At 34.4% G+C, this 19406-nt stretch overlaps 2 protein-coding genes across 6 annotated transcripts in view; one reads left to right on the forward strand and one right to left on the reverse strand.

The window, feature by feature from the left end:
- Positions 1-16538, forward strand: TYW5 (tRNA-yW synthesizing protein 5). Of its 3 annotated transcripts, XM_036900507.2 has the most exons (8): positions 1-226; positions 5151-5305; positions 9546-9615; positions 11164-11208; positions 12078-12215; positions 13819-13906; positions 14246-14362; positions 16269-16538. In XM_036900507.2, the coding sequence occupies exons 1-8, from the start codon at positions 149-151 to the stop codon at positions 16523-16525; spliced, it is 948 nt and encodes a 315-aa protein (XP_036756402.1). In that variant the 5' UTR covers positions 1-148; the 3' UTR covers positions 16526-16538. The 3 variants fall into 3 exon arrangements, with proteins under 3 accessions (XP_036756402.1, XP_036756403.1, XP_036756404.1); XM_036900508.2 differs by lacking the exon at positions 11164-11208; XM_036900509.2 differs by lacking the exons at positions 11164-11208; positions 12078-12215.
- Positions 6417-19406, reverse strand: part of C6H2orf69 (chromosome 6 C2orf69 homolog) — a 26367-nt gene continuing 13377 nt past the window's right edge. The window contains exons 2-3 of one of the 3 annotated variants that reach the window (XM_057503816.1): positions 6733-6866; positions 6417-6595 (exon numbers count right to left, since the gene is read on the reverse strand). In XM_057503816.1, the coding sequence (XP_057359799.1) occupies positions 6747-6866 (120 nt within the window). In that variant the 3' untranslated portion in view covers positions 6417-6595; positions 6733-6746. Of the gene's footprint in view, positions 6867-19406 lie in introns of all 3 variants that reach the window. The other 2 variants (XM_057503815.1, XM_057503814.1) reach the window with 2 other exon arrangements.

Consider the following 19406-nt stretch of genomic DNA (forward strand, 5'->3'; position numbering starts at 1 on the left):
CGGCCCGGCTCCCGGGACCAGCGGCTCTCGCGAGGGGCCGGCCTCGCGGACCTTTCCTCTGCGGGTCGTGTTTCCGGGCGGATCGCCAGTGAGGAGCACGGGAGAGCCCAGGCCCCCAAGTCTTGGAAGGGGCGATGTGTGAGTCCCCATGGCCGGGGATCGCCTCTTGGTACCCCGGCTCGAGGGCGTTTCGCAGGAGCAGTTCATGCAGCAGCTCTACCCGCAGGTGAGGGCCTTGCCCCGAGGACGGCCAGGGGATACCCGTCCCTGCCGCGCGGGCGGCTCCGAGCTGGTTTCTTTCGACGCAGGGTTGTGGGGAGGATGCGGCGGGCGGCCGAAGATGGCTGGTCGGCTCTGTGGCCGAGGGAGAGGACGCATGGGGTATGTCGACCGGCTCATCTATTGCGTTTTCTCGAGAGAAGAGCTTCACTTTTCTGGGGAGCAGGATGACCTCAGAGAACCGAGGGCCAGGAACGGTTCGCCTAATAAGCGCTGCTTGCTGTGAGGAGCGGCCTTGCAGGAGGTTTCTGCCATTACCTTGGCATTGAAGGGAGATCTTCACACACACACCACCCACCCACTCGCCTCCCTATGTTCCTTCTAATTTCCTAAAATTTAGAGGTTTCGCGGCCCCCAAACGACGCTTGTTTACTCGAGTTCCTGGATTTGGAGGAGTAATTTTTTCACTGCACTGAGTCAACAGGAAAGCTCCACTGGTCTTGATTCTAACCAACCTAGGTTCTAGTTTAGACGTTGGTATCTCTTGTGTGCGTACTTTGAACTTTAGTTCTTTAAAAGAAAACTTAGAAAAAATACTAAGGGGAAAAAAAGTATTTTTACTTGCAGTGCTTTGCAAGGGAGTCCAGGATTCAGAGAAACCGAGAATAAAGAGCCTAGCAGATAGAGGAAAAAAGTCCGCAAGGTTACCATTCAGTCTTCTTATGGTAGAACACCCCCACCACCAGCAATTTTACTTGATATTTACATCTGTAAGGGTGGTCATAGAGCTACACTTCAGAGTATTAGAAAAGTCAGATGGAGTTCTTTTTATCAGGAGTTAGTAACCTGCAGAGAGGTATCAAGCCTTCCTTTACTTGGGGGACTGGTCCTGTATGGGTGTTGCCCTTCCCACCCTGCCTCAGGATATGTTAGTGTAAGAGGCCTGCGAGGCAGATTCTGAAGATCAAATAATGTATAAGGATGTGCTTTGTAAGATGCATACCAAAGGTATTTTATAATTTAATCTCTCCTGACAAGACAGGATATATCACAAAGAAAGCATCGCTAAATTTCATGAAGTGGAAATTGCAAACACCACTTGGGTCATAATGTAATGAAACTAGAAATTAATAATAAAATTGCAAAGCATGACCTTTCTACTTGGAAACACTAAGGAAAAGCTATAAGGGGGCATAGTCCTATCAAATTTTTAAACGTAATAATTAACAATGTGATGCAGTTCCATGAATAGACAGACCAGAGAAAGAGAATAGAAATCTGGAGATATATATATATATATATATGTGTGTGTGTGTGTGTGTGTGTGTGTGTGTGTGTATGTATATCACATATACATAAATATACATATTTACTATGTGTGTTCATATATGTATATATGTGTGTGTGTATCAAGAAATTGCCATTCATAGGGAAACTTAGTACGTGATGAATGTGATGTTTTAAATTCACTGGGGCAAAGATGAATTTTTAAATAAATGGTGTGCAGGAGCAATTGAATAGTCATTTCAAAAATGATAAAACTGACACCCATACAGAAGAGTAATCTCTAAGTGGATCAGAGATATAAATGTTAAAAAAAACTGTACAAGTACTAGAAAACGGGTAAATTCCTCTATAATCTACGTCTATGGATGGACTTTCTAGCTGTCTCAAAATTAATATGTAATGAAGATTAAAATTTGAGTACATAAACTATAATCTGGGAGAAAATATTTGCAGCATATGTTTTTCATAAAAGGGCAGTCAAAGCCTAAGTATGTAAAGATCTTTTTAAAAATTAAGGGGAAGAAGGCCAAAAATCTGATAAAAAACTAAGCAGCTGACAAAAAAAGCTAAAAATGGCCTCTAAACATGAAAAGATGTTCAACTTTATTCATAATAGAAAGCTACACTGAGATACCATTTCTTATGTTGGCAAAATCATAAAGGTGTTTAATAATATGCTCAGTGTGGCGTGAAGCAACTGGCATTCTCATACTTTATGCCAAGTGGTACAACGCTCACAGAGGGGAATTTGGCATACTTGACAAAATAGTGTATTTACTCTGTGATTTAGTGATCCCTGTTTGGAATTTACTCTGGGGATACACATTCAAAAATACGTATCCAAACAGTATTTATCTAAGTAGTATTTATTATATTGACAATTATTGCAAATAACCTAAAAAACCTATGGAAAGGATAGTGATTAAATTCTCCATTTACACTATGGTGTACTAGGCTGCAAAAAAAGAATGAGGGAGATAATTGAACTGATAGCAGTAATTTCGACAATACTCAGTTTGACTTTTGACAACATGGATTTGAACTGCGTGGGTCCTCTTCCACTCAGATTTTTTTCAATAAATATATTGGAACATTTTGGGGGATTTGTGGCAATTTGAAAAACCATTCTCTTTCTGTAGCTTACTTTATTGTAAGAACATAGTATATAATTCATATAACATACAAACTATGTGTTAACTGTTTATGTTACCAGTAAGGCTTCTACTCAACAGTAGGCTATTAGTAGTTAAATTCTGGGGAGTCAAAAGTTATATGCAGATTTTTGACTGCATGGGGTATCAGCATCCCTAACCCCCATGTCATTCAAGGATCAACTGTATTTTTAAATTTAAAAAAAGCAAATTGTGAAAGAAAGATATATCCTGACAAGACAGGATATATCACAAAGAAAGCATCACTAAGTTTTATGAAGTGGAAATTGCAAACAACACTCGGGTCATACTGTAATAAGTAGTATGCCACTTTTTTGTGTATTAAAAAAAGAAAGAAGTATATGTTTTTGATCACTTTGCAAAAAAAAAAAAAAGGTAACAGTAAGCCAGAAATTATTAAGACTGATTATCTTCAGGGGATGGGTGAGACAAGGTAGAAGAATGTAGATAGGGTGATCTTTTTGTATAGTTTTGACCTTGGGGATCACACTAATGTTTTACATTCTAAGGTAATAGTAATAAAATTAACAAGGTTGATGAGTAATTAAAAACTCTAATACAGAATATAAAAAATAACAAGTGAACCCAGCTAAGAGGTGGGAGGAGAAGTAACCCAGGCACTTTTGGACATAGTACTTTGATTATATGTCTTCAGTCTAAAGACAAAAATAAATGCAAACAAATACCAAATGCAAGTTAGTAGACTTATTTTTTACAGTGGTATGACTTAGCAACAGAAATTGCTTACTGTGAATTTTGGGATTGTGCAATTGATTAAACACTGAGGATGATACGGACTAGGTTTCTCAGTGCTAGAGAAGGGAGTTACAAATACATAAACAATAAAGATTTAGAATGAATCTTGAGGTATAAGATCAAGATTGGAGGTATCATGGTTCATACATAACATCCTTTAAGTATGTGTATATATATATATATATGTGCATATGGAAATAAATAGATACAGGTATATACATGTATGGTGTACATGTGTATATGTATTTGGGGATTAAGGAGAGGTCATATACACACCTGCACATATTTCCTAACTCTGTCCACTGAGAAGGCCTGAATAGCCCCAATAGCAGTGAACACACTTAGCGCCCAGGTCATGGTTTCTAAATAGCATTCCTCACTAAAAGGAATCAGAGCTTCTTGAAGGAATGACTGTATGGCTGGGGCAGAGAAAGTATAAAAGATGTTGGATTGTGTTATTTTGCCATAAAGTAAGGAAGTGCTTAGGTAAAAGACACGAGCCAGCTTGAAGGGTTCCTACTGGCCATATCTGGGATAATTTGGCATCAAAATGATATCAATGGGTATAACCCAGTGAATAAAAGAAATGGAGAAGTTAGAGCTCGTTTTGACATTAGAATGCCAGTTAATGTAGAAGATAAGAGTTCTTAAAAATCAGTATTTGCACTCATAGCAATACTTGATTCAGTCAGGAATTGCCAGTTGATCAAAAAGTCAAAAAAATAAGATAGAATATCATGTGCCACTTGATGTGTTGCCCTCGAAACAGACACAACATTACTTCTGTGGCATTTACTTTCCAAAAATGCATAAGCTGAGTTTACTCATAAAGAAACATCAGGTAAACCTAAACTGGGGACATTCTGCAAAATAACTGGCTTGTACTCTTCAAAAATGTCAAGGTCATGCAAAGAAAAAAGGCTGAGGAACTGTTCCAGATCAAAAGTCATGACAACTGAACATAATGTGGCATCTCAGAAGTAGGAAGAAAAAACCCAAACTTTGATAGTATTAGGACAATTAGCAAAATTTGGTATTGACAGTAGAGTAGTAGTATATCCATTGTTAAATGTAATTTTGGTAATTATTCTGTGGCTATGTAAGAAAATGTCTTTGTCATTAGGAAATATACTCAAGTTTTTAGAGATAAAGGGGCGTGATGTCAGCAATTTACCCCCGAAATAGGTCAGAAAAAATTAAATCATTTTTAATCATCTATCCTTCTCTATGCACACATAGTGAGAGAACAAATGGTGAGGTAAATGGGGCAAAATGTTAATTTAACTGTGAATCATTGTAAAGGGTATATGGGAGTTCTTTGAAATGGTGCTGAAACTTTTCTGTAAGTTTGAAACGGTAACAAAACATTAGAAGATTTGACTGTAAAGTACAAATTTTAATCACATATTTTGTTAGAAGTAACAAAAATGCTTTAAATCCTATTAAATACTATTAACATTTCTGTTGTTTCTATGGTATTGATCATCCTGCTGTTTTTGTTTGGTTTTGTTTTCCCTAATGTTAAAAATGTTTTTCTAAGTATATTACATGTGTCTTCTTCCTGTTTTAGTTAACGGTATGAACTGTCAAAAGGTTTGAGTTTGAGTATTTTTGGTCAAGAATCACTTCTTGTTTTTGTCCCTCTGTTGCCAAGTACAACTCCTGATATGTTGTTGATTTTCCCTAATTTTTGGTTGTATTTTCCCCCACTTACAGAGAAAACCTCTAGTGTTAGAAGGAATTGATCTGGGGGCATGTACAAGCAAATGGACAGTGGAGTACCTCAGCCAAGTCGGAGGGAAGAAAGAAGTTAAGATTCATGTTGCTGCAGTTGCTCAGATGGACTTCATTAGTAAGAACTTTGTATATAGGTATTTCTTCCGAGGTTTACTCTGGGGGTACAAATAACTTTTTAAATCTTTAAAATATTTTTTCATTATCATACAAAGACAATGACATTGCATTGTTTGGCTAGTTTGATGTGATCATGAAATAACTCACCTATTTTTAAAGAATGGCTTTTGAGAAACAAGAATTCTGACTTTATATAATTATGCAAAGACATTTCCAAAGACCATTTTTTAAATAGAGTATATACCTAATACATTCTGGAGTCATGGAAGGAACAAAGAATATCTGTAGAGTCACTTCTAAAGTTAGATGTGCTGTGGTCATTTAATACTTCATTAACTACTTAATTCTACTACATTAGTAACTTATTGGATTAAGAAATTCTAATAAATTTCCCTTCATAACCTGTTTTGATTTTTAACACCCTTATTTTTAGAAGATTTTCTAATTCCAGATACTGTTTTTAGATAAGTATAAGCCCATGTTTTCGTTTTCTGCCCTCTCCAGAAATAGTTGCTGTGTTTGGCATAATCTTTTGTCAACTTCAGTAACTTTAAAAGATTATACTTAATTTTCTCTTCTGACAAATAACCTTAAGTGCTTTTAAACTTCCCTTGTGATTGCCATTTTATGCTTAGGATCTCTTAAAAGTAAACAAGAAATAATAAAAGATGCTCAGTAGCTAAACTTGATAAATGCTGTAGCCCTATAGATTTACTATCCTATCCCAAGACTTTCATTAAAAATGTTAAAAAATGACCTTCAAATTCTGAGCATGTGCAGCTCCCAGCAAATTTAATCTATTGAAAAACCATGTATTTCAAAAAAAAAGCTGATTTTTGAAGAAAAGGTAGCTGTCACTGTCCTTCCAGAATTTAGAGATGACTTAAACAGAGCTTCTAATGTCCAGGGCTTTTCATTTTTCATTGGAGTTTTCAAAGGTTGTATAGCTGCTTGCCAAAGCATTGCTCAGTTTTTGTTCTTCTGAATATTCACCATTGTAGTTTTGGTTTTTAATAGGTCATTAATTGAATTTAATTGCCATAAATTTTTCTAAGTGTCAGAACTTTTCATATTTTAGTACATCAAGAAAGTAGAAAACAGTGCTGGAATGAAGAGGATTTTTCAGCCTGTAGTTAATGATGTTTATTTCCCAGGGAGTCAAATGCCATAACAAATGGGTATTGAAACTTCATCTTGGATCATCTTGATGTTTCTTCATGTTCTATAAACTTTTTGAAACTTGTTTTTGGAGCACATACACTATGTAATGGTTCCTATTCCAGCTTCCTCCAAGCCTTTCAATAGAGCTACTAAAGAGATGCAAAATTGTTTTCTTAGTGCAAGAAAAAAATGGATTTAGTCATTTTTGGCAGTTACCAGGGAATAGGAAAGAAGGGAAGCACCTACGCCAAAGAGAGACTAGAGAGTTAGAAATCCTACTCACATGTATAATTATTATCACTTCAGTTTAAGGTTGAATTTCTGCTTTTTAAACATTTGAAGATCAATATATTTCCAAGGCTTAGCTTTTACTTCTTTCTTCTTGATAGCTCTCACTGTTTTTCCAGAGTCAGGATGCTGTGAGCAAGAAAAGTTTTGTGTGGTGAGAGGGCATTGCTGGTATTCTTCTGATCATAGATTAAAAAGAAAAGTCTGAATCTTTAAGAAGCTTTGCTGTATTGCTTCTACCTATCACGTAATCTAATTTCTATCATCCTGCTTTAATTGTTTAATATACTTGAATCAATCCTGATCTTGATTTTGCCAAGCAGCCTTTATAAATGGGGAACAGGACAGTGAAGATTTTTCTTCTTCTTTTTTTAAATGTTGGTAACTGTTTGAATTCTGCTAATGGGTATATTATCATTGTTAACCCTACAATCTGACATTTACTGAGCAGATATATATCAAATACTATGCCAAGCATCCCAGACTATATTACTTAAAACTTCAGACCAATCTGTGAGTTAGGTTTTTTTTTTTAATGATAATTATATAGATGAGAAAATAGAGGCTCAAATACATTGAGTAACTTGCCCAAGATCATATTGCTTGAAATGATGGAACCAGGACTTAAACCCACATTCGCCTGACTCCATGGAGCCCATGATCCTAATGCCTCCTTGGCACTGTCTCCCTTGCTGGTCTGTATGCCAGTCCAGACAAATAGAACTTCCATAGCAGATGCTGTTCTCTTTGAAACATGTAGAGGGTAGGTAAGATCTCAAGGCTATGGAACTAACCAATTGTATACCTCATTTCCCCCTCTTAAACTGTGCTTCTGCAGAAGCTTCAATAGGTAGGGAAAAGGTTGCTGTGGGCACCTGACTTCTGCTTCTCTGGACTGAGATACTCTTATCTGTCCTGTTCTCATAAAGGTCTTGAAACACTTCTGGTTTCTGCCTAGTAAAAAAGCTAAGCCTGGGAAACTGTACCAATTATAGATGTAGCTCTAGGCCAGAGAGGCTTCCACATTGTTCTCAAATTCTGCAAAGTTACTTTGGTAGAAATGAAGGATACATGGTAAGATCAGAGATGAAAACATTGAATGGGAGGATACCAAGTAAATTTCTTGACATAATTAACCAGCAACTATAGTAGGAGATTGATCTGAGAATCATAATTACAGCAGTGTCCTTGATTTCAGATAGACATTCACACTTACAGAACCTCACTAGTCCATAAACTGTCATCAGATTCACTCAGTTTTACAAAAGGATATATGACAGGAAGCAACATTCTAGCAGGATGGTATCAGTGGAAGTTGTTATACCAACCCAGGAGCCGTATTTTGGCTCACCAAGTCACAGTTTTGTTGTAAGGGAACGAGACTATATAGTTGGGTACACACACACTCTTAGTTAAACCACATAGTCTACAGAAACCAGCTGCATGAAATGGCTCATACTTTGCTTCTAGGTTCTTCCAAGGGACATCTCAGTTATAAGAGTTACACTGTGCACAGGGAAGCCAAATCCTCTGCTTCCTAAGAAGTATTTATGGTTCACTCACCAGCCTTTTAGTCCAGACATAGTTCACCGATCAAGGGTCATTTTTACAATTAACAGTATTACGTGATGGCGCAGCTGACATTCCACATTTATCTTAACCCAGGATGTGTCTAGGAAAACATGGTTAGGAGAAGATAAGCCCACAGTTGTCTTATAGAGAACGAAAAAGGATTAGCCAACAAAAAAACACATTTTACTAACCCTTTCTCCTCACCTCCCCAATACAGATTTGAAGTGGAAAGATTTGGTAAGTGAAAAGACTACAACTCTTAATCAGAGGTTTGGAGGCTAGACTGCAGTAGGGGAGGAGAGGGGAGACTTTTGTCCCAGATGCTTTTGAACTTCACTGTCTTGATGTTACTGATAAAGTGTCGTCTTCATACAAGGGGCACTACTTTTGAGTGGAAGGTTGAAGAGATAACCTGGAGCAAAGATAGCCCCCCAGGCTCAAGAGTGTGAGGTAAAGGAAACAAACTTACCTTCTGCACTGTTCAGCCCTATTCACCAGAATGGAAGAAGATAGGCGTTCAGTCAGAAATACTGAAGAATTAATAAAAGTTGGTCAGTTCACTGGAAGGCTCCTTGAGATATTCCTCAGAAGCCTTAAAGTGACAAGGTGGGGAAGGAGTGTGAGAACAGTGTTGTGGGCCTCTGTGTTCTGCGGCCGTGGCAGAAGGCAGGCAGATGAGTGCAACGGGGAAGGGCTTTCCCTTCATTGGAACATTTGCCTGCTCTCTCCTTCAGAGTAGCACCAGTAGTTTGTCCCATTCATCACAAAACTTGTTGGACCATGACACTTGAAAATAGGCAGCAGTAAGAGCTTGAAAATCTATGTATTTCCAAAGGTAACCAGATAAAATAGAAACATTTTTCTAACAGTAACTTGTAATAGGAAGATATTGACATTTGAAAAGGATCCATCTGTGCCATATTTTAAAAACTTCAACTTTGAAATAAAAACTTCAGAAAAACTAGGTCAAATAAGCATACCAGTAAAATAATTTTTAAAATGTAGAATTCCACATAATAGGTTATAATAAAAATTGTGGATATTGTAAAAAAAGATCATACACAATTCCAATAAATGTATGTGTATATATATATAATCTCCAATTTACAATTCCAATAATGTATGTATATATACAATCCCCAATTAAGCCTATGTGTGTGTATGTATGTGTATATTAAGAGTATTACTCATTGGCTTATTATTATTAAATCCAGGAATTCTTTTGTGTTTTTTCAGAACTTTACCTTTTGATAAATTGGTTCAGAGGGCAGCTGAAGAAAAGCATAAAGAATTCTTTATTTCAGAGGTAATTGTTTTTAGCATTTTCTTTAGAAAGCATTAGTCAGTACATACTAAGTGGATTTTCTTGTAAAAGAACATCAGATATATAAGAGCTATAGGCTTCTCTGATACTCATTCTTAAGGTCTGGCTGTATATGCCACAGATCCTAGTTCTGCTGTTTATGAGCTCTGTAACTTTGACCAAATTATTTTTCTGTGCTTCAGTATACTGATCTATAAAATAGGAATAACAAAAGTACCTATTTCATAAGATTTTTGTGATGCTAAACTAAATAAAATCTGTAGAGTATTAAGCACAGTGACATATAAGAACTACTCACTAAATGTTAGCTAATATTACCTCCTTTGAAAATGCTTCAGTGGGGCATGCCAAGTTCAAATGCTAACGGAGAGCTTTATTTTCATATCTTTTTGGCTATTAGACTATTTCTATATTTTATTAACTTATTTATTATCAATGTGATTTCTGTTATGTGCATTTGCTATAACATTTGTTCTAGATTAAATGCAGAATTCTAATTTGCAGTATAGTCCAGTTTTAAATAATTCAATTTAAATGTCTTTGAGACTTATCATTTAAATAAAATTCACTGTGTTACCTCAATAACACATTTCTAAAATAAGCTGCTTTTTAAAGCTTAGAGTCAAGTTGTTGCCTGCATTTGAGCTAGCAGAGCTGGTAGTCAGTTTGGTTGTAAAAGGTATATTACATTTTCACAGTTCTCTCATCAGGTAATGATTATAGCAGATTACCACCAAGATCCCTACAACTCTGGAGGTCTGTGATTCTATAGTATGACTAGAATGTCTCCTAAAGATGAGTCTTATTTGCTGTACCTGAAAATGTGTTTTTAACTTAACAGCCATGCTTTAACATGTATATACTGTTGCTCTCTAGTACTTCCTGTCCATGGGAAAGAAGCAGCACAGATTTAAGTAGCCGTGGAATTCAAGTGAAGTAAAAGAAATAGAGACAGTATAAAGATTAAAGTCTAAAAACTAGGGAAAATAAGTAAATATGATGAATATGGACTATTTCTAATTCATACATGAGCTGACTCAAGGATTTGGCTTGAGAATTTATAATCAGGGATAGGCTTAGCTTGATGAAATGCAGTGTTCCATATTTTTAGATTTATTTTAAAAGTATAAAGTATTTTATTTATCTCCCATTCTACACTGGGATTATATTAAAGAAACTTGTTGGCCTTCAATACCTTGAGATCATGTGTGCTCCACAAAATGGGAATTCTTTTAAATTTTAAAATGCTGTTAGGAGTCTAAATAATTTGGAGTATAAAGTCTAAAGCATTGTGATTTTACATGTGGTATGTGTGTTGTGTTGCCTTTAGAATTTATTTTACTTAAAATTTTGTGAATCTAGTTGTTATTACAAGCAACATATAAAGGTACTTCTTCATATGGCCACCAGAGAGCATTAGTAGAAAGTGTAAGAAAATGGAACTCTGGGTTAGATTTTAAGACTCCTTCATTTCTGTCTTCATAATATTTTAAAATAAATCTGATGTTATTTTTTCTGTGGATACTTAAGGAAGAGAAGTACTACTTACGATCACTTGGGGAAGACCCTAGAAAGGTGAGAATTCTGAATGTAAAACAAATGCTTAAAATATAAATAGATGTATGTATTTTAACTGGAATTGTAATTTTTATACTTACTGCCTGATATATTACCTGTTCTATTTTTTCCATTGTTTTCTCAATGTTTGTGCCTTTCAAAAAGATTTGTTAATTACTTAGTTTTCAAGAGGACTGTAGAATCTGAGTGTTAAAGTCATCTAATTTCTACACAATTAAGAAATCCTTTCTACTGTATGTTTTACAGAAGGCCATTCTAATACAGTATAATCTAAAATAATTATAAAAACCCTGGAAGTCATTATAGAAGCGTTGATGTGTATTCAGAGTCAAATTAATAGGCTACAGTGATAAGGAAGTGGTCCCTAAAATGACTAAGGAAGATTTTATTTTTTTCCCCTTACGTCACCCTTTAGTTTTCACCTTCTTTCATTCTCCTCCTTCAGGAGGTCCCAAAGATTTTACATAGTTGATAATGTTCAACTTACTGACTCCTAAACTTAAAATAGTTGATATTAGAGTGCATGACAATTGTACGATTTGTATTTATGAAGCATATTAGGCTTAACAATATTGATATTGTTGAATCTGCAGTCTTGTTACACAGTCCTCTGTTTCCTCATTTGAAAGGTTATGTCTTGGCTGTGATCACATTCTAGTACTTTGAAGCACTGACATATTATCTGTTATCTTTTTCCATTGTTTTCTCAATGGTTTGTGCCTTTCAAAAAGAAGTAATAAAATTAAGTTTTGCCCCATTTCTCCTTAACATCATGGTCTCTTTTGGCAGCCTTAGGAAAAATAAGCATTATGTCAACCAATATTGTATTTATTATTAAAATTCTTACTGTGTTTCTCTCAATGCAGGATGTTGCAGATATCAGAAAGCAGTTTCCTCTATTGGAAGGAGATATTAAGTTTCCAAAATTCTTCAAAGAGGAACATTTTTTTTCCAGTGTTTTTCGAATTAGCTCACCAGGATTACAACTTTGGACCCACTATGATGTATGGTACTTACATGAGAAATCTAAAGCTACAGTAGATCTTTAGCATTTATAGATTTAACGTTCAGTTCAACTTTGTGTAGGCTACCGTAAAGATCTTGGACATGTAATATACTGAAACGTGAGGTTTGAAAATAGGCACTGTGCAAGGTGATGATATGGGAGGGAATTGCTTAGCTAATGCTAAAACCTAGTTTTGCATTTGCATTTATCTGTGGTCTTGTTCTTGATTCATTACACACACACACACACACACACACACACATTTTTTGAAGTGTTTTTTTAAAAATGTGTGAAGAATGACCACCAGATGAAGGGGGAAACGCTATTGAAATGATAAGGTTGTGGTATGAGGATGTTGAAATAAAACCCATGACTAGATGGAACTATTATTGAGAAAAACAGAAGCTTAAGAAGTGTCAATTTGAAGAAATAGATATATTTACCTTCAGAATGCCAGATGTCTACTGTATTTGTTAAGCAGCAAGATGTGTAGAATATTGATCATTTGTTCTGTTGTGTTACAATTTTACTTGCTTAAATACGTTACTGTAGGTATTTAAAAAATATTAAACATCTAGTATTGCTTATAATTTAGTGTTTGGTGGAGAAATTAAGGATGCTAAAGCAATACCTAATAGGTTCCCAGAGATAAAAGAATTTTTTAAAATGTCCTAAATCAAACTATTGTTTTATAAATGTATTTTATAATTCAGCTGAGGACCTCTTTGGAGGATTTTAACATAACTCTATAATTAAATGATATAGACATAAAATCTTAGCATATTTTTAAAGGTATTACATGAATGATATGGTGAGAAAGTTATATAACTGCATTTTTAACTTCTTTTGCTACATTTTAAATTTTAAGTAATATCCCTTTTATCTTGAGTTATAGTGGAATATTATGAAGCTTTTCTTAAATTAAGAATAAGTCAAAGGAATGCTAGTTATATAGATTTACAAACTGACGGGTTAGTGATAAAAGAAGAAATGCTTAGGTAGAAATGATATGTAAATAATCATGAATATATCTTGCTTAGTATGTATTTTAATTCCTTAGCTAAGAATTGTGTAGTTCTGCCTTTTAACATTTTTTACAATCTGTGCCAACAAAGTGTACCCTTGTATGCACAGGAAAAGTCAAGATTACTCCATTAATAATTATGTGAAGAAAATTTGGCTGGTTATAGTATTACAGAAATAATTTGGAAGTCAAGATCCCTATAACTGAGTTAACGGCTGGCCATATATTAAAAGAATTCAGCAGTGCTTGTGGCACTACATTGTACTTTCCCAATAACTAGTTTTTCTAAGTGCTTTCTATCTGTTATGGCAAGGAGTTTTCTCACTTCAGATTTCCTAATGACTCGCTGGTTCTTCCCATTTTAAGGCAGTGCTGCTGAAATATCTTTAATAAAGGCACAGTTGTGTTTGGAATACAAATGTTTTAATTTTTAGATTACAATTTTACTATAAGAATTTTAGATAAGGTAAGTCAAGTCTTATTAAAAGAGGATTTACAGTTAACTGTGGAATACCATTGGTTCTGTTTATTTGAATTTTAGATAATTGCTTATCCATAAATTCTTATTTGTCTGCAGGTAATGGATAACTTCTTAATACAAGTGACAGGAAAAAAGCGTGTTGTACTGTTCAGTCCTCGAGATGCCCAATATTTATACTTATCAGGTACTTTTAAGTTTGTATTTCTAAGGTCTAGTTTATTCAGTTACTCTTTTTGAGAAGTCTCTTTATGCATAATAAAACACTTTAGGGTTTCTTAATTATGATGTATTATGTTCTCCATTGTGTACATGTAAGGATAGGCTATGTAAAGAATGAGATTTTCAGATTTTTGTAATTAAATTACAATGGATGTCAATGGTCATAAGTGTGGGTATTGAAAATTGTCTTAGGTTTAGAATAGTAATTGTTCAGAAAATAAAATTTCAAATTTTTATTTGTGATTACTTTTTTAAAAATGCTAACTTTGCTCAATCAATATTTTCTTTTCTTTGAACTTTTCAGGTACTAAATCAGAAGTACTGAATATAGATAAACCAGACTTAGCTAAATATCCACTGTTTTCCAAGGCTAGAAGGTATGAATGTTCCCTGAAAGGTGGAGATGTATTATTTATCCCCGGTAAGATTTTTAGACCTTAGTAATTTGCTGTTTATATAATAGTACTCTCTCAGTCATCCATTTTATGGTTTTTCTAGTACAAAAGTAGATTTGTTATATGTATGCTGTCCTGTACAAGATGATTTTTATACATACCTCTTTGTGTGTGTGCTTAAAGTATGCTTAGGCAAATTGTTATAAAATTGTCTTGTTTTTCAAAGGCAACCTATTACACTCTATTTTATAAAATAACACCAAGCAGGATGCTTTGTATCTGGAAAAAGATTATGCCCGGTTGTTCTTTTTAATCATTTCACTTCTGAAATACTTACATATTATAGAACTGTGTCACGTAAGTATTTACCAATAAATGGTAACTATATTTCAAAGCCAAACAGATTAAAGATTTTATTAAATATCAGTTATAGTCTCAACACCTGTGATATCTCTTGTGTGCATTATTTTTCTACAGTCTGAATTAGTGACTTAATTTTTTTGTGAAATAAGTAGGCATTAGTTGTTAGTAACCAGTGATATAATTAATATCTATAATTATTATTCAAAAGTGAATGCCTTAAGATTATAAAAATCATTAAGATTAGAGGGATACATTAACAAATTCTAATTATATAGTTGTATTTCTCATATCTAAGTTAATATATATTGATAATCATCACCACTTTTCAGTGATAGAATTAAGTAAAGTGTTCATAAAAGTATGACCTCATTTGAAGCTAGATTATAACCATGCTTTGTTAAACTTTGTTCCCCAAGGACCTGATACAATATCCTTCACATAATTGTCTATAAAAATTTAATACATTGACTTCTTATATACAATGAAAACAGCCAGCACACAAGTCGCTAAATCCATTGCTAATATTTAAATCTTTGATTTTTGTATTTTTTGATCATGGTGAAGGGCTATGAATTTTTCTCTTAGTCTGTATACAAGTTAAAAAAAAAGCTAGAGATAGTGAACATTTGCATATAGTTTGATACAAGCAGAAAAGCAGAAGCCCCATCTTTGGATTTTAACTTAACAGAATGGTTAGCTATTTTTCCTGTTACAGCAGATAAGGAAAAAAAGATTGTAAAAGAGTAAAAATTAAAACTGTGTTTTAAACTAGTTTTGTAAATTAAAATATTTTAAGGTTTTGTTTTACCTGGAGGACCTGTAGAGTGTTTCTAAAATGTAGCATCTTGTAAATCTAACTTTCTCTCTTTCACAAGGTAAAACATTTTTTTGATGTGACTAGCATTTCATCTTTGTCTTACTGTGGTGTTACTTTAGAACTATTCTTGTAATACCTGTATTTTGAAAACTAGACTCAATTAAAAATGAAAAAGTAAACTTTATAGTAGAAGTAAAAATTAGTTACCTATGTAATATAAAATTTACTCATCCTCTCCAACATCAAAATATTTGCATTTAGTTTTACATACTTACTGTAAAGGAGCTGAAATATAATTATACTTGCATTAGAAATATAAAACTGGAACAAAAGTACTGTACTGAATCAAAAAAGGTCAAAGATGCTCAAATAACTGAAATGTTCTGTGTTAAAAAATAAACACTTTTAATGTGGTTGTGACTTAGGAAGTGTAAACAAATAACACAAAACACAACCCCAAATTACAGAACTACAAAACAAATACTTTATTATATCTTCCTAGTTAAAAGGAAAAATTGCTATTTACAAAAGTTTTAAACGTAGGGTTGTGCTATTGACACTTAAAATTGGTTGGCAGTTCATAAAAGTTAAAATGATTCTGTTAAAAGCTAGGAGTGTGCTAACGAAGGGATCTAGTTACGAGAAGTATTTTTTACATTGGCTGTATGCAATTTGTGATATTTCACTGACATTTGGGTTTTTTTTAAACTGTAGGTTTTATATTTAACTTTTTTTTTTAAACTTCCCTCCAGCTTTATGGTTCCATAATGTAATTTCTGAAGAGTTTGGAGTGGGAGTGAATGTCTTTTGGAAGCACCTTCCATCTGAATGCTATGATAAAACAGATACCTATGGAAACAAAGATCCTACAGCAGCATCAAGAGCTGCACAAATTTTGGACAGAGCCTTAAAAACACTGGCTGAATTACCAGAGGAATACAGGGACTTCTATGCACGGCGAATGGTTTTACATATTCAAGACAAAGCCTATAGCAAAAATTTTGAATAAATAATGAAGTGAATGCAATGAATTTCATTTTTAAATACAGTTCAGCTCAAATAGTGGTAAAGTACAAGATATAAAGTTTTTTTCCAAGATGCACTCTGTTCAGACAGGAAGGATAAATCAATCTCAGATTTACAGGTAAAGTGTGAAGGGGTATTTGTGTGGTTTCTACTTAATACAGGTTACGGTTAAAACAATGCTGTGCTGGGACTGCTCTTTAGCTTTCAGATGCAAATAACTAAAATACAGCTTACAGTGACAAACGTAAGAAAGTATATTGAATCATTATATATGAAGTTTACTGGGAGAACGGGCTTCAGTGTTTCTGATCCAGTGATTTACTAGTGTCACCAAGAACCTCTAGGATTTTTTCCTCCTGTTTTCAACTGCAGCACTGGCATCCTCCTAAGGCTGGCTACCCTCGTGGTCATGGGATGATTGCCAGCAGCAGTTGGGGCTGTGTGCATCTTCATTTACATGCAGTGGAGGAGTCAGGCTAGACTCCAGGGGCCCTCTCTTTAGTATGTGAAAGCTTTCCCAGAATCCTTGGGTCTCACTGATCTGAAGTGGCTTAAACCTTTCATCCTTAAGCGAGTCATTGCTGGCAAAGGGTATGGAGTAAGCAGGCCAGTCAGTCTACTAGAGCTGGAAGTAGAATTCTTTTCCTGAGGCATGTTAGGTATATATAGGGTCAGAATGGATTTTTGAAATCAGTATTCTGATAAGGAAAAAAACGTAGGCATCCAACAATGTCTATTACATTAACCTTTTGAGCTTTTTGAAACATGCCAAGGCCCCAACTTTGTGACTGATTCAGTGTTACGGTTTGATATAGTTACCTCTACTTGATAGATTACATAGGTTGTTTTTACATTAACAGAATTGAGAACTGGATTAGGTGATAATTTGGATTTTGTGATTTGTCCAAACGTTTAATCATGTTTTTTCTTAGCACCTAATATCTGCCCCTTTCAGTTTTGAATGTCAGAAAACACGTTTTATTTTATACCTGTGGCTATAACGTAATTACTTTAACCTAATTAAAAGTTTTCTCCACTAAGTGCTTTACTGTCTATCCCTTTAAGGGGAAATTTTCCTTTTTTTTAAGAACAAACACAGGAGAGATCCCAATAATGTAATTAAAGACAATGAGCCATTGTATGTGGATCTGTGTCATTCTTTGTTTTGCACATAGTAATTATATTGCAGTGTCACTGAAGAAAGAACAAATATATTTACTGAATACAAAGTGCCCATCTAAAGCAATCTGAGTAATTCAATTTGGTGCATTTTAATTATGGAGAAGATAATTTTCTCTATTAGAAAGATTAATCCACTCATATCCTGTGTTTGCATTTGAATTAATTTCAGGGATAATAGGGAAATCATGTAAGAAAGGAAAATATACAAAAAAAATTTTCTGAACTTCATATGCATCTTTGGGGGGAGAGATTAGTTACTCAAGTCAGAAATGAAACGTGTCAGGAAAGGAACTGTGGTATTAGCTAGATGTAATTATTAGATTTTGATCTTTGATTTTCCTTAGGTTAAGCAAACAATTATAATGATTCCTTTTCCTTGGGAAAGAAAAAATAGATAAAACCTGTTAGTTTGAATAGTATTTATAGTCAGCATTTTAATAAGCCCTAGTTGGTTTTGCTTTTTTTTTTTTAAATGATTAAGAAAATTGGTGCTTAGTGTATATGCAGTCATGTAGAGAAAACTTTTAAGTAAAACAGAGATTACGATTTGCCAGGTGAATATTCACTTTGTTTGTATATTTGGGAAGCAAACAGATGACCTTATCATTCATGAAGCTTTTTTTCCTCATCTTTAAAGTAAGAACTAACTTGAACTTTATAGGGTTGCTACAAAAATACAAAGTAATTCAGAGCCAGCATTTGGTTGATGGCTGGTGCTAGGTTAATCCTTTGCTAAGAGACTTGAGGTAGCTCCTGTTGCAGTGTTACAGTATCTAGAAAGCCAGAGATGAATGATGAACCCTTTGGGAAGATTTTAAATTATTTCCTGGGTCATAATTTTTAATGTTAGGGTCTGTTTATTTTAAATATAAAATTTTAATCTTTTTTGCCTACCTGGTTGAGCCCAAATGAGACAGGTTTTAATGTGTGAGGTGTTATACAGTATGTATTAGCTGCAACTTCTCAGGAATTCCATATCTTAGAATTTTACTGCTGAACGCTCTCAGAAAATATCTTAGAAATCATCTAATCCCGATTGCTTAAATGATTGTCCAGGCTCATACAGCTGGGTGATAGAAACTACACTTACCAGATTGGTAATTCTCCATTCTTTCTCCCTTAGGTGTAGTGCATTTCAAATACTTAATGGAAAGATTATGTAGTTTTTGTTTAGCTATTTTGGGGGCTTGACCTAATGCGTAAAAGAATGTTTTTTTTTCTGCCAGCAAAACTTCTCATTGTGCTGCTTGCTAGGTAAACAAGGGATACAAAGTAAGACTAAATGATGAACAGGTAGACAGCAGAGCAAAATATAAAAATGGAATACTTACTATACAAATAAGGTAGAAATATATCTATATACTGGCAAGAAATTTTGCCAAGGCAATTAAGATTAACACAACTAGGTATATCATGCTACCATTTGTGTAAAACAAAGGTATGCTTTAAGTAAACATTTGTGCATGCATAGAATTAATCTCTGAAGGATACACAAGAAACCAGTGGCAGGGACTGCTTCTGAAAAGTTAGACAAGTAGGTGGGCAGACTGGAGTTTGCAGTGTGTATTACCTGAACTTTTTTTGCCCCTATAAATATTCTTTCAAAATAAATTTTAAAAATACACGTGTAGATTGTAACAGTTAGAGTTCATGAACATTATTTGTCTTGGATATAACTATAC

This window comes from Manis pentadactyla, chromosome 6 (assembly GCF_030020395.1).
Source record: "Manis pentadactyla isolate mManPen7 chromosome 6, mManPen7.hap1, whole genome shotgun sequence".
Classification (NCBI taxonomy): Eukaryota; Metazoa; Chordata; class Mammalia; order Pholidota; family Manidae; genus Manis; species Manis pentadactyla.